We start from the raw sequence: 17,368 nt of genomic DNA, 5'->3' as shown, positions 1-17,368 counted from the left end.
TGCTCGATCTACACTATATTTTAAGCTTTAAATTTTATAATTAATGGTTGAAAATATATTTTAGGGCCATCACAAAGATTTCTAGTATTGAAACCACATTTCTCGACACTATTTGAAGATGGGCTCTACTTTGATTATTTAGAGCGTTGGCTCTATACAAATTGCGCCCATATATATATATATATATATAGAGAGAGAGAAAGAGAGAGAGACAGAGAAAAAAAAAAAAAATTTTTTTAACGTCTATAGGCAAAAATGAATAATGATTTCACTTATGCTCATACCGTCCAAAGTTCATCGTATGGTCACAATTTTTTGGTAGTGTTTTATTTTTTATTTTTTTTATATAAATCAGAATGATCTAAAATTTGGAGTGTACTTACATATTATAAGGCTCACCTAATAAAAATATGAAAATAATATTTTATAAAATATAAATAGACTCTCTCTCTCTCTAGCATAATATCCACAAATATTTGCAAATGGGTATCAACTCTTGAAACACTTCCCTTCTAAGACAAATCTCTACTCAAGTAAGAGAGAAAAACAAGAACCCATCCAAATAAAGGAAGGGATACAAGCGATGCAAGATGAGTTTCCCTCTAACAAAGAGAGAGAAGATAGAAAATAGTGCATGAACTAGAAAACCCAACTTCAATTCGTTACAATATGATTCCCTTGAGAAAAGAGAGAGAAATTGTTAGGACCAGTTTGGATCGAAGGAAATTAGGAATTTTGGATATTTGAAATCCAAAAAAATTTATGGATATTTAAAAATCTATTTAAAAGTTGATATAGTTATTATCTCTAAAATTTTAACATACTCTCTCTCTCTAAAACTTAAAATTTAAAATAACTTCTCTCTCTAAAGGTTTTGAGATATTCCTTTTTAAAAAGTCTTAAGTAGTTCCTCTCTCTAAAATTTAATATAGCTCCTCTCTCTAAATTTTTATAATACTTTCTTTCTCTAAAATTTAAGATTTGAGATAGTTTTTCTCTCTAAAAAAAGTTATGTATTTTCTCTCTCTAAAAAAATTTCATGTACTTTTTCTCTCAAAAACTTGATATAGTTTCCTTCTCTAAAATTTTAATATGTCTGCTCTCTCTAAAATATGTTATAGTTTTCCGCTCTAAAATTTTATTACGTTCTCTAAAATTTGATGTAGTATCCCTCTCAAAAAATTTAATATGTTGTTGTTCTTCAATAGCAGATGGCATAAGTTCTCAACGCCGCTAGAGTTTCATTTTCATTCACATCTGAAAGGTCCTAAAGTCGTTAGGGTTGGAGAAGCTGATGGGCATGAAAACATTTATTCAATCTAACTTACCACACAAATGGAAAAGTCCTCGGTCCCTAGGGCTGGAGAAGCTTACGAACCTCAAAACATTTATTCAATATAACTTACTGTTGGGTAGCGATTGGTCCGTAAAAAAATGGTTCGTTTCCATGAAATGTCATTTCCACTTATTTTGATCGAATTGAGATTTCCAAACTTTAGGCTTAAATGAGCATCCAGGAATCCCACATAAATCTCAATTCCAACGGAAATATCAATTCTAAGCGAACCAAACACGATTGGTCTGTCCTTTTCTAGAAAAAATAACTCCTAAAAATCTGAATCCAATGAGCATTTTCTAGCAAAAGTGTTCTAGAAATCCAACTAACCATTTCTAAAAAAAGTGACTCCTAGAAATATGAATCCAAGTAACCAAACGGGCCCAAAAAGCCACTTTTCCCATATAGTGATCGAAATACACACACATGTTTTCCTCTTTCATCCCAAATATATAAAGTTAGAAATCCAGACTAAATAGGGGACTTCTTATAGATGTTACATATATCGTAAAATCAAAAGATATATCTTAGAGTCTTAATCTTTTGGATTTTTATCTTTTTAAAAAACCCCTATCAATAGCAATATCAATATTACTCCCACATAATATGAAATGTTGGGTGATTTCAGATCTCACCACATCCAACATATAGCACTGGAAGAACAAAGCTCAAGACTTTCATAACCCTAATTCCTAACCAACATGCGGATTCAACTAGAAATATCACAAAAATGACATCATGATGTGTTTGGGTTTCCTCGATCTAAAAAACGCATTGCAGAGAGAAATATTGGGAATGGTTTAAATTTTTTTGGAACTCTTTCTTTTCGATATTGAAGCAAATTTGTGTTGTATTAGCAGTGAAAAAGAGAAATTGGTGTCAAGTTGAACTCATCCAAACTATATATATGATACAAATATGTAAATAAGGCCCCCTACATGATGCAATTCCATAATGTATTACAAGATGTATTATTTTAAGGTCTTGAGATCTTTCTTCCTTCATATCCATACATCTTGAAGTTAAGAAGATCAATTGAAAGATTTTTCAACAGTAAAGTAGCTTTTTATGATAAATATTTTCGGTAAATTCTATTTCTAGTGGATAAAATTAGGGCTTCATAAACTTTATCTCATTATTCCTAGGATTTGTGTATAATTCTGGTTGTAACATGTTGTATTTTACTTTGGAAAATACATTGTCTTATTTCAAAATAACATCTTGTTTTTAGCATAGTATTTGAAATACATAATGTATGAAAATGTGTTTTATCTTATTTCTAGAAAGAGAAGTTATGTGTCATTTATACGGTATTGATGATATGCATGAAAGAAATCTTATTTAAATATGTGGATATCAACTGCACTTGTGTTTCGAAAACCTAAACGAGAAAAGACTTACACAAAACACAACAAACATGCCCATGTGCGTGTGCCTCTTTGCATTTGGCTCAACAGCGCGCTCACGCTCATGCTCATGCTCGTGTGCGAGAGGCGCTTAATGATACTGTTTACACTTGGCTCAAGCATGGTCTCAAATCTTGAGACACATTCTCTCTCTTTGTGAAAGAGAATATTGGATAGGAATTTACCGAGTCTTTTGAGAGAACTTTCTCAAGAAAGACCCACTCCTCCCTCTAAATTTGTTTTAGAGATAAATTTTGGATTCAAAATTTTAGGAAAAAAAAGGCTCAACATCTTTAGCATACTTTTATCATCCATCTCCAAAAAGGACGTTACATGCTTCATCAGAGGACGCTATTATTTAAGTGCATCCGTAAACCACTTTTCCTTCAAAAACCAAAATCTTAACCATTTAAGAAGGGGAAAAGTTTATATAGAGCCAAGGCTCTAAACAATCAAATTTGAACCTATCTAAAAAATTTCATTAAAAGAGATTGTTTTGATGCTCAAATATCTTTAAATTGATCATCTCGATATCAATAAGCATGGATATGAGAGAAAAAAATAGATTTCAAGTTTTGAAAATAGTGTATTTTGTAAGGTATTTTTGGACCATCAATTTTTAATATTTTCAAGTTTTCATAGATCTATCGATCTACACTATTTTTGAAGCTTTAAACTTTATAAATAAATATAAAAAGATGCCACAAAGATTTCCACTATTGAAACCACATTTCTCAATATCATTTGAAGGTATGCTCTAATTTGATTGTTTAGAGCCTAAGCTCTATACAAACCGCATCCCTTAAAGAAGTTAGAAAGGTATTAACTTAGTTATTTTTTCCTCTATACATTTCTTGTAATATTCTTTCATTAATAAAACTGAAAAGTGTTTCATGCATAATTTCATTTCTACAATATGCGGTCCAGAGGTATAAAACATCCATTTTAAAAATGAACGCAAATAGGTAGTCCATCTAAAAACAAGTGAAAATAACTATCCAAATGTTTTCTTCATAAAATAATTATTTTTATTATTTAAAATTTATTTATTTTTTATATTCCTGATCTCCATGTTAGATATTAAATGTCTTAAAAAAATTAAGTCCAAAAATCCATATAAAAAATAGGTATTTAAGAGTCTAACTCATTTCTACATGGATTGATAGAAGCCGTGTCCTTAATTAAAATCATGTTCTCTTGTGAAAAAAAACAAACAAAAAAAAAATAGAAAAGGGCTAGACTAAACAATGCAAGTCCTCCAAGAATAGGGATATGCTGGCAATTTCCGGAGAAATCGGGGTCAACCGTCAAAGTTTAGTTTATTCCTTTATTTTTTACACCCAATATAATATGAGGCGCGTCGGTGGATAAAACGCAGTCTTAGCTGGCTCTAACTTTTCTACTACGTTCCCTCTCTCTCTCTCTCTCTGTCTCTCTCTTTCTCTTTCTTCTGTAAAAATAATCAAACACTTTTCTCGCCCTGCGCTTTATTTTGCTTCGTGAATTGGCTTTTTGTCATTTATATCGATACAGACACAGAGAGAGTTCTTCCTCACACACCCATCCTGCGAATTTAAATCGATTCATCAGCCATGTCTTACGCTTACCTCTTCAAATATATAATCATTGGAGACACAGGTTTGTTCTGCAACTTTCTTTCTTAGGGTTTTGAAATTTGAATTTTGGGGGTTTTGACCCTGGTGATGAATTTAGAGGTGGAGGAATGGGATTTGAAGTGAGATAATGGATTTTGGGGTTATGCAGGCGTGGGGAAGTCATGCCTGCTCCTGCAATTCACGGATAAGAGGTTTCAACCTGTCCATGATTTGACAATTGGTGTTGAGTTTGGGGCTCGGATGATCACCATTGATAACAAACCTATCAAGCTCCAAATATGGGACACGGTTGGTTCCTTGTTTTCCTTATTTTCCTCTATTTCCCCCTCTCTCTGTCTCTCTGGGATTGTAGTAGTTTATGATGTTTGATAATATTGAAGTTTGTTGAATTGGTGTGCGAACTCTGAATTGGATTCTTCCTCTCTGAACTATAATCTCTTCTCTCTCTCTTTCTCTGTACTATTGACAGATTCTTTCTCTCTCAACTATAAGAGTTTCTGCAGTATTTGTTGATGTTCTAGCATGTTCTAGCCCTTGGTGCCCTTGGTTTATTAAAACTTTCAGTTCCTTGATATTTTCTTTTGGATTTTCAATTGAATTTGTTTTGTTACAAATTAGAAGAAATGTTGTTTGTATGAAGCTTTATTATGGTTCTCTAAATCATCTTCTCTTCATGGTGAGGAATTTATCGAGGGGTTGTGGCACATGAGATAAAAAAAGTCCTCGTAAATATTCCAAGTGTTATGATGAAAAAAGGTGTTTCCATGTCTGTTTGGTGTTCCTTTTCCAGGACTGGGTTTGCTAGTTGGTTGGCCCTCATACCTGCAAATTCTTTGAGTTTATGATATCTTATATATGAATTAGATAACATGCACTAGGTTTGCCTCAGATGATTGCTAGTGTTCATCTTGGAATGTGTGTTATTTATTTTTAATGATTATCTGTAGTATAGATCTGTATCACAGGAATATGTTGGGAAACCTTAATATAGATTTCTTTGATAAGTAGAAAATCAAAGACGACTGCTTCTTTGGACACATTTGTAATCATTTATTAGTTAAAGTTGGAATCACTGATAACATGACTATTGCTCACTGTTTTATAGCTGGTTCAATAGTGTGATTATGTCAATGTTAGAGCATGGCTTTTTTTTCTTGTTCATCTCCCTTGGTCTATATGAGATCAAAATCATTTTCATCCACGAGATAAACTCATCAACATCATCCGAGCCTTATCCCAACTATTTGGGGTCGGCTAGGCTTGAGATAAAATACCCAAAAAAAGAATATTAAAAATATGAAAGAAGTTCCATGGGCACCTCTCCATACGAGTCAACCACATCACAACATCCAAAGTATCAAACTCTAGATGGTAGATGGTTTCAAGTAAGGTCTTATGACCCAATAGCTGTCTTCGTCACAACCATCAAAATGTGCTTGAAGAGTCCATCCATAGCATTCTTGAAGTTTCAATATCCTTAGGAATCTCATTCTGAGGTTAGCTTTTTTGGGCTTTTTGTCACAAACTTCAAGGCTCCAGCCGATGTGCATGACATCTGCTCTGGCTTGGGACTTGGCCCCTGCGTGAGCCGAGTAGCTCGGGCGAGTCCTCGAGTCATCTACAAGCCCAAAAGGACTAGCAATTTAAAAACATTACATCAAATTTGTAAAAAAAAAAGGAAAGGAAAAAAAAGACTGAATTACAAATAACAAATGGAAGAAATCATAAAAGATTGGTTTTGAAAGAAATTGATATATAGCTGGAAAAAATACAGGCAAATCCAAAAAAGGAGAGTATAGAATAAATAGAGCATACGATTATAAAACTCACAAATCATCATCAAAAAGTCAAAATTGTGTGAACATGTTATATATTATATATATTTATATTGATGTAGTAAAAATTTTATTTTTTATTGGTTTTTTTATGTCTGCACTTGTACCTAGGATGGCAAGGTGCCGAGTCCGAGTAACTTGGCCGAGTCCAAGTCGACTAGGCTGACTTTTAAAACCTTGGTTATCCCGTGACCTTACTCACCCAAACTAATATATCTAACATTAAGCGGAAGTCAAAGGGACAAATATCCCAATTTTCTCTTATTGACTGACAAGTATCTCCAATTTCTCTTTAATAGGTACCCAGTGAAAGGGCCATGATCCTCGAAGTGATTAACATCATAGACCTTAACGTTCATAGTGTTCTCTACTTGTCTATTCCCACTTAAATATCCTTCATTTTTCTCCATCCATGATCCACAACATTGATGAAAACAGATCTCTCATAGGACTGCTCTATCATGCATATATATATATATATATATATATATATATATATATATATATATATATATATATTTATATTTATTTATTTATTTATATATTTATTTTAAGATCCCCATTTGAGCAGGATTTTTGCGTTGGAATGTACTGTTGGTTAGTGAATTGGATCCAAGGAGTGGAATAAGTGAGTAATAAGCTATTTTATAAGGCACAATTATGTGTATCACTGTTTGACACAGAAACGAGTGCCAGAAATACTGTCCTTTCAGACACAAACCTTTAAATGCTTGTGTTACATAGACAATAAGTATGAATGAAGAATTCCATGATGAAATGGGAGAAATATGATAGATAGAGATTCAATGATGTGTTTCAATAGTAAGAAATGTGTTGAACATAGAGATTGATGTTTGTTATCTTTAGCAAGGGAATCAGAATAATGTGATTCTTCCTTCCATAGGATGACAGCCGACAAGAATAAAGGTTTATAAACAATGCCAACTTGATGAGTGATGACCCTATTGTGCTATGTATTTTGGCATATTTGATTGATATATGTAGTAGGTAGGAATGGAATAAGAGATGTCATGTTGTGGCTTGGAAAAACAATTTGAGGAACAAGTATTGAGGAGTACAAACTTTTGGTTATTGCTAATGATTAGGCTCCAGTGTCCCGTAAGTTTTATGGACAGACTATTTGAATCAGATTGAAACTGTGTCAAAACTCTTGGTGTGGCTGGAGCACCCCAAGTTGGCCACCGATGTTTAACCAATGTTATCGGCTTGCAAAGTTTCATAAAAGACCTAACGTGGACCAGCATTCATGATCTACTCTACAAGCTTTCTTAATTCCATATTTAGGAATGAAGAATATTTCTAGGCACCACATCCCTTCAACTCCTACAAAATTTCATGCACCTCTATAACCCTATTGTTGCTCAAAACGATCCTCATTTGAACCTTCCAAATTGGGTATTAGTCCTGTTAGAACTAGAAAATAACCTTCCATTTGTTCTTCCCTTCACCTGACTTCCAATTAGTAGTTCGTTTAGTTCTTCAACCCAACACTAAACCTGATCCTCCATTAGAGTTTCTAATGAAGCTCCCATTATACCTATGGTTGCACCTCGTGCTGCTAAGAATTGCTACCTAAGCCAACTCCTCATACCCCAGAGCCACTGGCCAATGAACATCATAACCTCTATGGCCATCCCACTTTGTAATTTAGGCTTGCATGTGCCGCGTGTTATTATGTGGAACAATTGGCCTTCACAATTTCTCTCATAATTTCACTTCAAATAGCTTTGTGCTTCTTTACTACCCTGTAAAATCAGTTGTGAAGACAGGGTGATTAAGAGTCAGCCCGTGATTGAGAGATATATCTAATAGATAGATATGGGCCATTATTAAAAGAGGTGGACAATGGAATCTCCTTTCACGTTGTTGTTTGATAAGCTTATACTTGATGCAATGGCATACAATGGACGGCCCAAGTTCTTGCATGCCACCTCTTCTCAACCACAATGCAACATTCTTTTCCACACCTGTACCATGACCCGATTCGTTCTGCAAATTGATTCTTTGACCTGATATTCCTTCATAGAATTTAAGAATCAAATTTAACTTTGAAATGGGAGGGGTAAACCATTGCAACAAATCGGTGTATCATTTGAAAATTGGAATGAAAGATTAACAACTCATTATGAGTAGTTTTGTACCATTTATGTGATGAACTTCGATTATTTCCTTCATGATATGATTGAGAGCCCCTTCTATGCTTTGAACAGGGTTAGTTTTTCTCAATTATATACAGCTCTGTAGTAAGTCTGCAGATGTGTCGTTCATTTTTACCAAAGCAGGGGCTTCATTCCTTTCTCCACCTTTTGGTTCATCTTGACATATGATCCAGATGGTTGCAGCACACATGATTGTATGCTTTTTACTTGCATAAAAAAATGTGGATTTAATTTCCAAAAATAAATATTTGTCGGCGCTGCCTTTCCTGTTTCTTGGCTCTACTAAATTCGTGAGCCAACAAGGCTCTCTTAACCATTACTTTCCCTGGTCGCAAACCTCAAATAAGGCAAAAATCCAGTTTTGGATGATTTATTGCCATGAGTTGGCTAACACTGCAGGGTCAAACTATGAGTTGCTTGCTTTATTGGGTTCAAGCCAGGTCTAAGGAATTTAACCATGTCATCTAAAAAAATAAAAAGAATAACAAATCTTAATTAAAACCATAAAATTTTAATTAACATTTTTGAAAACATATTTTCATTACTTTTGTTAAAAAACAAAAGAAAACCTCACTACTAACTTTACATTAGGAAGCTTAAAATTAAATAATACAAGAATTTAAAGCTTGATTCGCATCTAGTATCATTGTTATATATGAAATGCCAAGCTTGAAATGGTATATGGGAAATGAACGTGTTTAGCAATTTGGATTTTAGGTTTTAAGATTTAATTTAAACTAAATGGATTAGATTTTCTTATTCTCAGTTGGATGTTTCTAATCTTTTTATTTGTTGTTTTTTATTTTTGAATTATCTTTAATTTTAATTACGATTATGCTTATACATTGTTAAAAATGGCTCTCTATAACATTGGCCTTTTTGACACCACTCTTTGGTATATCATTTCCATAACGTATTAGGTGGGATTTTAAGAGACCAGTGTTTCAAAAAGTGCTAGGCGGCACCTAGGCGACCTTGGGGGTCCAGGCTGCCCAGCACCCAGGCGGGCGCCCAAAACCTGGGGGGCACAGTTGAAAGAAAAAAGATAGAATTTTTTAGAATTTTGATATTCTATAATCTATCCATAATCCATATTTAATATTTCCATGAATAAGGAATTGAGGAGAAGTCGAGAAAAGAATTTTGATAATCCATAAAAATAATCCATATTTCATACAATGCTAAAATAGTAAAACCATACAAGCATACACCGATAGTCTGATACACAAAAAAGTTAGATATTAGAAGCTAAAAACTAGAAACTAAAAATAAAAAAAAGAAAATATATAGTCTAGGACACAATAGTTAACACTCAACAGTCGACACCAAGAGTTAAGCACTCAAGCGTCTTCAACTCGTCATTCTTCAGTCATCATCATCATCATCAGAAGGAATAAGGTAAGCCTCATCATATGTATCAGCTTCGAGGCCATCATTATCAGAGTCATCTCCCTCTTCAACATAATGCTCGTCCTCCTCTGTTTTTTTTCAATCTGCCTCTTCTGCCTCCTCTTCTTCAACCTCCCTCTTACTATGTGCATATGAGGCCCTAGCCGTCTTGGCTGCTCTACTCTTTTCTATCTTTTTGTGCTTCCTTGAACTCAGATATTATTTAATCTCCTCCCTGGTAGCCTCAGGAACATTTTTACACGGGGCAACATCCCCCTTAATATCGGTAAGGTGTTTTTTGAACCGGTAAATACCCCCATTAGTATCCTTTCCACAATAATTACATTTAATATGATTTTTGTCATTCGGATTCGGGTTATAGCCATACCTCCAACCCAGATCACCACTTCTAGAAGAACTTGGAGAAGATATTTCCATAGAACAAGGCTCATTTTCATCCTTTTCTGGTTTTTCTAAATTCATAAATTGTCTAATCTCATCCCAAATAGTTTAAGGAACTTTTTTACAAAAAACAACATTCACTTTAATACTGGCAAGATGTTTTTTGAATCGGTTAATGCCCGCATTGGTATCTTTTTCACAAAAATTACACCTTATACAATTTTTATCATTTGGGTTCGGGTTATGACCATAATTCCAAACCGGATCACTTCTTCTAGTAGAACCAAAAATAGACATATTTAAATGACAAGGATTTTATTCCTGTTTTTGTTTTACATAACTCATATATTGTTTAATCTCTTCTCTGATAGCTTCAGGAACCTTTTTACAAGGGGCAACATCCCCCGTAATACCGGCAAGATGTTTCTTAAATCGGTTTATGCCCCCTTTTGTATATTTTTCACAATAATTGCATCTAATGCAATTTTTGTCATTTGGATATGGGTTATATCCATATTGCTAACCTGGTGCTCCATTCGACTAGATTCTGAATAAGACTTCTCAAAATAAAACAAAGCAATCTAAAAAATAAAGTTTTGCACTTACTTTGATTGCTCGAACTCCAAATTTCCACCTCTGAGATATTTTTTGGTGCTAAAATATTCAAAAACACCCTCTAATAAGATGAAAAAACTCCAAAACTAAATCTAATATACTTGGGTGATGTTTGGATCCATTTTCCATAACTTTGAGAAACACTTCGATCTAATGGAAATCACAAAATCTAGTTTTTTTGAGGTTTATCTCTCTCTAAAATATTAAAATATGAGTTCTTGTTGGTTTAGGTTTCAAATGAACCTAAAACCCACCCTTAGAAACTTTTATTTTTCAAGAAAACTCAATATAATAATAATAAAAAAAAAAAGTCATTTCCGCCCTTGGGCAGGCCGCAGGCCCTGGGCTGGGCGCTGGGCGGCTGCCTAGGGACCACCGCCTAGTTTTGCAGCCTAGGCCTGGGCGATGCACCCAAGCCCTCTAGACAAACACCCATATTATTCTAGTGTCAGTCTTTCTACTACATGAAGAATAAATCCTGGGCCAGGAATGCATTTGTAAGCATCATGTTTTTGGAAAGGGTGGGGTTTCTGTGAATTCTATGAATCTGCTGACTCATACTATACATATGTGGGCCCCCTCTTAAACCATCTTAGTAAAGGATTTTTAATCTAAAATTTCAGTGATTCATGATTAAAGTTCAGATGATCATGAACATAAAAAAAAAAAACATTTTTGATATTCAAAATGTGATTTTTTTGAAAGAATTTTTACACTGTATAACCTTGCGAGTTTTTTACAACGTCCATCTTAAAGATGGTTGTCGGTGAGTCAGCAGGCTCTTGCACCTGCTGATTCATGAAGGACTTTTCCTTTTGGAAATTGTATTGGGTTTTTCTGGGTACAAAGAAATCCATGTAGCCGCAACCCACGTATCCATGTTTCTGGAGGTTTGATATTCAGAAAACGTGGAAATCATTTTTCTAACCTCCAAGATCAATCTCCTGAAAAAAGTTATATATTTACAGTAGATTGATCAGCTTTGAAACATTATTGGAGCCCAATCAATTCTTTTATTATGGGAGCAATTTGTAGATGCTTCTAAGTTTTAACCATTTTTGGCTTCTCAAAGTATGAGAAAAGATGGACATTGCAATTGAGCTAGATGGGTTTTGGCATAGTTGCAACTACACCAAAGACCGACCATTTGTATTAGTAGAATAAGTAAGGCTGATATTTACTTTTAGATATTTCCAGATGATGTATTGTTTCATGGATGCCGAGGATCCAGTTGTTTTCATTTTACAGGATGGTAGACCATTTCATTTTTGGATGTTAAGGTCCCAACTGTTTAATTTTACAAATTTCAGGTTATCTTATGCACTGTATTTATGAGTTAAACCCCTGGTTATGTTGCAGGCTGGTCAGGAATCATTTAGGTCTATCACAAGGTCCTATTATAGAGGAGCTGCTGGTGCACTTCTTGTATATGACATTACAAGGTATCCTTCAATCTTCTGCTTTTCTCATAAATGACTAAGGTACTTTTAGTTACTGTACTAAAAATCTATGGACTGAGTTGTTTTCAGGAGAGAGACTTTTAACCACCTGGCTAGTTGGCTTGAGGATGCAAGACAACACGCAAATGCCAATATGACCATCATGCTTATTGGTAACAAGTGTGATCTTGCTCATAGAAGAGCTGTCAGCACGGAGGAAGGCGAACAATTTGCAAAGGAGCATGGGCTGATATTTATGGAGGCTTCTGCCAAAACAGCTCAAAATGTGGAAGAGGTGATGGTCAAACCCAGTTCTGAAACTCATGCAAGTTTATGATCCTTAAAGATTTTCTTTTCCATTTTTCTCGTGATATGTTTATAAATCTGAAAATATTTGCAGGCCTTCATTAGCACAGCTGCAAAGATCTATCAAAAGATTCAAGAAGGGGTCTTTGATGTATCAAATGAGGTAGGTTAAGTTTGACATGCATTCATTGCAACAAAGTCACATGAGAGAGAGAGAGAGACTGTAAAAAATGTGCGTATTTTTGCCGTTCTTGTGGCAGAACTGCTGCTGATCTGCGCTGCTCGAAATTATTTATTTTTCTTTTGTTTCAGTCATATGGTATCAAAGTTGGGTACGGAGGAATTCCAGGCCCATCTGGGGGAAGAGATGGTACTGTTGCTCAAAGAGCCGGTTGCTGTAGTTGACCCACACATACACCTGTTACGAGGTTTATGGAATTAGTCATTGGCTTCTGATGTTTCTAGAATGTGCAGATCTGTTTTTTGAACTTCAATACTGTTTCTTTGATTTCTCTTGAAATGTGAAATATGCATGTAAAAGTTTGTACGTGAAATCCACATTTATCACCTTGTTCTTTGGTTCTGACTTACGAGAGCTGCAATTATGTGCATTGAAATGTAATAAAATGAGGTAAATGTGGTTCTTATGCCCTTTTCTTGTTAGGAGCATCTCTTGCATGCCTCTAGATGACAGTTGCTGGTGGAAAACCATTTGATCTAGAATGCTCTTTTGGAGTAATTGTTAACGTGGTTTGGTAAAAATTTCCACAATGATAAAGCCCTAGGCCCCTATTGTTGGGGGCCAGTTTGGATGTACCCAAAATTGTAATATTTTCAAATAACAAAAAAAAAAATAATTGAGATAGCAACTGAGAATTGTTTGGATAACTTCATTACATGTTATTCCCCAACAAAACAAACTGTGATGCTAAGCCAAAATTTCTAAAGTAGGTAGACTCAAATTTTTTTTTCTAAAGCATATAGACTCATTTTTTTTGCTCAAATTTAAAACTTTTGCTTCCCTAGGTCTCTCATCTTCAACTCTCTTTATGCAGATCCCATCTCCCAATATTAGTTCGATTTTTTTTGTCTCCAAAAGTTGGACATTGCGTCTTTCTAAAAATTGAACATTTCCATCTCTCTAGTTCTCTCATCTTCAACTCTCTTTATGCATATCCCATCTCCCAATATTAGTTCGACTTTTTTTACTCTCTAAAAAATGAACATTTTCACTTTTCTCTCTCTCTAGAAAGCCACCCCTTCTCTATCTAGAAAGCCACCCCCTAATTTCAACTGAGCTCTCTAGCACTTTGACGGGAGTTGTATTTTAACGGGGTTATTGGAGAGCTGTTGTACTCTTAGATTTCTTAGCATTATGACGGGTTACTGGAGAGCTGTTGTATTCCTAGATTTCCTTCAATCATGTCTTAGATTCCTTAGCATTATGACGGGGGTTGCATTTTGACGGGTTACTGGAGAGCTGTTGTACTCCTAGATTCCCTTCAATCATGTCCTAGATTCATTAGCATTATGACAAGGGTTGCATTTTGACGAGTTACTAGAGAGCTGTTGTATTCCTAGATTCCCTTCAATCATGATCCTGTGGTTTTGATAGTGGAGTTTTTCTATGTAACATAGCGTTTCTCTATCTAAATTTATAGATTCCCTTCAACCATAATTCATTTACAGATTCCATTCAACCATGATTCTGGGGTCTTGAGAGTGGAGTTTTCTATGGATTTTGATAGTGGAGTTTTTTTATGTAACATACAGTTTCTCTATCTAAATTTACAGATTCCCTTCAACCATAATTCATTTACAGATTCCCTTCGACCATGATTCTATGGGTATTGAAAGTGGAGTTTTTCTATGTAACATAGTTTCTCTATCTAAACTTCAACCATGATTCTACGGGTATTGAGAGTGGAGTTTTTCTATGTAACATAGAGTTTCTTTATCTAAACTTACGGAGGGTCTTGAGAGTGAAGGTTTTCTATGTAACATAGAATTTCTCTATCTAAACTTACAGAGTGGTTTTTTGAGAATGTAGAGGGAGATGTTTTACAACCTCTAAACATTTGAGGAAGAAGGTTTGAGAATGCAGAGGGAGATGTTTTACAACCTCAAAACATTTGATGAAAAAGGTTTGTAAAGTACGTCTCACCTCTTTTGCCCATCCATCAAGTTACTCTATCTTGCCCATCCATCAAATTACTCTCGCTCCATCCATCAAGTTACTATCTCTTACCCATCCATCAGGTGACTATCTCTTACCCATCAATCAAGTTACTCTCTCTTGCCCATCCATTAAGCTACTCTCTCTCCCATAATAATATTGAACTTCTCCCTGTTCTTCTTCAATCTGATCCTGCTTATCCCCATTCATCAAGCTTCTTTCTCTTGTAATAATATTGAAGTTCACCCTGTTTTGTTCATCCCCATTCATCAAGTTATTTTCTCTCTCATAAAATTTTCCCTGTTCCTGCTCATCTAACAAGTTACTCTTTCTCTAAAAATAATATTAAACTTCTCTATGTTCCTGCTTTATGGGTTCTTGACAGGGTTCTTCTCTATGTTCCTGCTTTATGGGTTCTTGACAGGGTTCTTCTCATTCTCTCTAACTCGTATATTTATAGGAATAAACTGAACATAAAGAGAAATATAATTAAATTCTGAAATTGTGTAAATTGGGTTTGGGATTTTTTATTGATTTGTTTAAAATATCATATTTTGAGTTATTTTTTCTATCATTTTCGACTACTATATGGAGATCAAGAATATGCAAAAACTAAAATTACAAACGCATCCAAATAGACATATCTGGCAAATAAAATTTTCTTCTCATATTTTAATAGACATCCAAACAGTCTACCAATATAATAAAATAAAACGATAATGTTTTTCAATTAAGAAAGGAAAAAAATTATATATTTTTTTAAATGTGAATATGGTTTCTTTGACATCCAAAATGGGCCTTAATGTTTTCTTGAACATTTAAATAGCTTTGGTAGTTAACAGTATCCACTTCATGAAATATACCAGAAGTCCAAAGAAATTTCAGATTGCCAATCTCTCTCTCTCACTATATATATATATATATATATGAAAAGTTTATTTAAAGTTGGAACCTTAAAATGTAGAAACACATATGCACCTCAAAAATCTATCGAAAATATTGTTTTAATGTTGAAAAAACCCTTTAATCGATCATCTTGCATCGAGATGTATGAATATCAAAAAAAAAGTTTTCGAGTATCAAAAATAGTGCATCTTGCAACACATTATCTAGACTGTCCACTTTCAAGATTTTAATATATTCATAGATCTACTTTATTTTAACCATTTTTGGAATTTAAAATTTTCTAATTAGGCTTGAAAAATAGATTTCAAGATAATACTAAGTATTTTTTTACAACAAAATTGCATGTTATAATAAAATTTTAAGGTGCGCTTTAATTGGATTGTCTACAGTTACAGCTCTATAAAAACCGCACCCTATATGTATATATATATATATATATATATATGTATATGTATATGTATATGTATATGTGTGTATATATATATATATATATATATATATATATATATATATATGAGAAAAGATGGGATTATCCTACTAACTCATATGAACATATGAGCCCAATGGCCCAGATTGAATCTGGGCCGATCTGACGATCACTGATGTCCGGTAGTGCTTGAATTTTATTTTATTTTCTACAATCAAAATCACTTGAATTTTAGGTGTGTGCGCACCTAATAAAAATATAAAAATAATTATTTGCAAAAAAAAGACTAAAACTTTCAAGGGTATTTTGGCCAATTTATTTCATACAAAATATTTTTTTGATATTTTTTGAAGATTCACTTATTTTTTATGAAGATAAGTCTAAAATTTCAAGTGATTTAGATTTGTAAAAAAAGAAACTAAAATTCAAATACCACCAGACATCCGTGATCATAAGATCGGCCTAGAATCAATCTGGGACGTTGGGCTCATATGTTCATATAAGCTAGTGGGCTAATCAAATCTTTTCCTATATATATATATATATACACACACATACACGCACACACGCAATGATCTAATGCAACAGTTGTATCATAGCTTAATACAACGACACTTCTAGAAAACCATGTTTGTGGTATTTGTATGATCCCAAATTTTACACACACTCTCTTCATCTCAATAATCAATACCAAAAACAAAAATTTCAATTTGAACCCTAGATATGATTGAGTCCTTTCCAAGACGAATCTAGATCTTTCATTTTGTGAATTTCAAGATCTTAGCCATTATAAACTCAAAGTCATTTTTTTCTTTTTTAACATTGTTCATCTAATGATAATGAAGCCATTCAAAAAAATTGGAAATGAAAAAATCCTTCTAAGGAATAAATCTATGCATCTCACAAAATGAACGGCCTATGTTAATTGAGCTAAAAAAATATTTTTTAAGTTGTGTTTTCAATTTTTCGTTTTTTTGTTCATTAGAATGAAAAGAATGTATATTTCAAATTTTGGATCAAACAAATGGCCATAAGATGGTTTTTTAAGGTTGTTACATCATATTACTATATATATAGTAATGATCTTATGAGACCCTCCCACATCTATGTGTGTAGGACCCCAAAAGATCACCATACACACATGGGTATGGGAGGGTCTCACAAGGTCATTTCCCATATATACAACTAAAGCTATTTGAATGGTCAAGAAAACATTAAGGCCCGTTTGGATATTAAAGAAAAAAATATTCCCATTTAAAAAACCATCTTATGAGATTGGCTCACTTTTATTGATATTCCAAGAGATATTGACTAATTCTAGGAGAAGTATCGCCC

General features: G+C 33.8%; 1 protein-coding gene across 1 annotated transcript; it reads left to right on the top strand.

The window, feature by feature from the left end:
• Positions 1-4,116: 4,116 nt before the first annotated feature.
• On the top strand, positions 4,117-13,175 carry LOC18438695 (ras-related protein RABB1c). The gene is made up of 6 exons (XM_006848880.4): positions 4,117-4,380; positions 4,507-4,646; positions 12,139-12,221; positions 12,309-12,513; positions 12,619-12,687; positions 12,837-13,175. Exons 1-6 carry the CDS (start codon positions 4,335-4,337, stop codon positions 12,927-12,929), a joined length of 636 nt encoding a protein of 211 aa, XP_006848943.1. The 5' UTR covers positions 4,117-4,334; the 3' UTR covers positions 12,930-13,175.
• The last annotated feature ends 4,193 nt before the right edge of the window (positions 13,176-17,368 follow it).

The sequence above is a fragment of the Amborella trichopoda genome, chromosome 6 (genome assembly GCF_054954075.1).
Source record: "Amborella trichopoda isolate Santa Cruz 75 chromosome 6, AtrichopodaSantaCruz75HAP2 v2.0, whole genome shotgun sequence".
Classification (NCBI taxonomy): domain Eukaryota; kingdom Viridiplantae; phylum Streptophyta; class Magnoliopsida; order Amborellales; family Amborellaceae; genus Amborella; species Amborella trichopoda.
The sequence above is the reverse complement of the archived record's forward strand: the minus strand, read 5'-3'. Positions and strand labels throughout refer to the sequence as shown.

Excerpts from the sequence above, each read along its gene's own strand:
- LOC18438695 (XM_006848880.4), top strand. The coding sequence starts at position 4,335 with ATGTCTTACGCTTACCTCTTCAAATATATAATCATTGGAGACACAG. Across the intron at positions 12,222-12,308 it reads CTTGTATATGACATTACAAG|GAGAGAGACTTTTAACCACC; the intron begins GTATCCTTCAAT and ends AGTTGTTTTCAG. Across the intron at positions 12,688-12,836 it reads TCTTTGATGTATCAAATGAG|TCATATGGTATCAAAGTTGG; the intron begins GTAGGTTAAGTT and ends CTTTTGTTTCAG.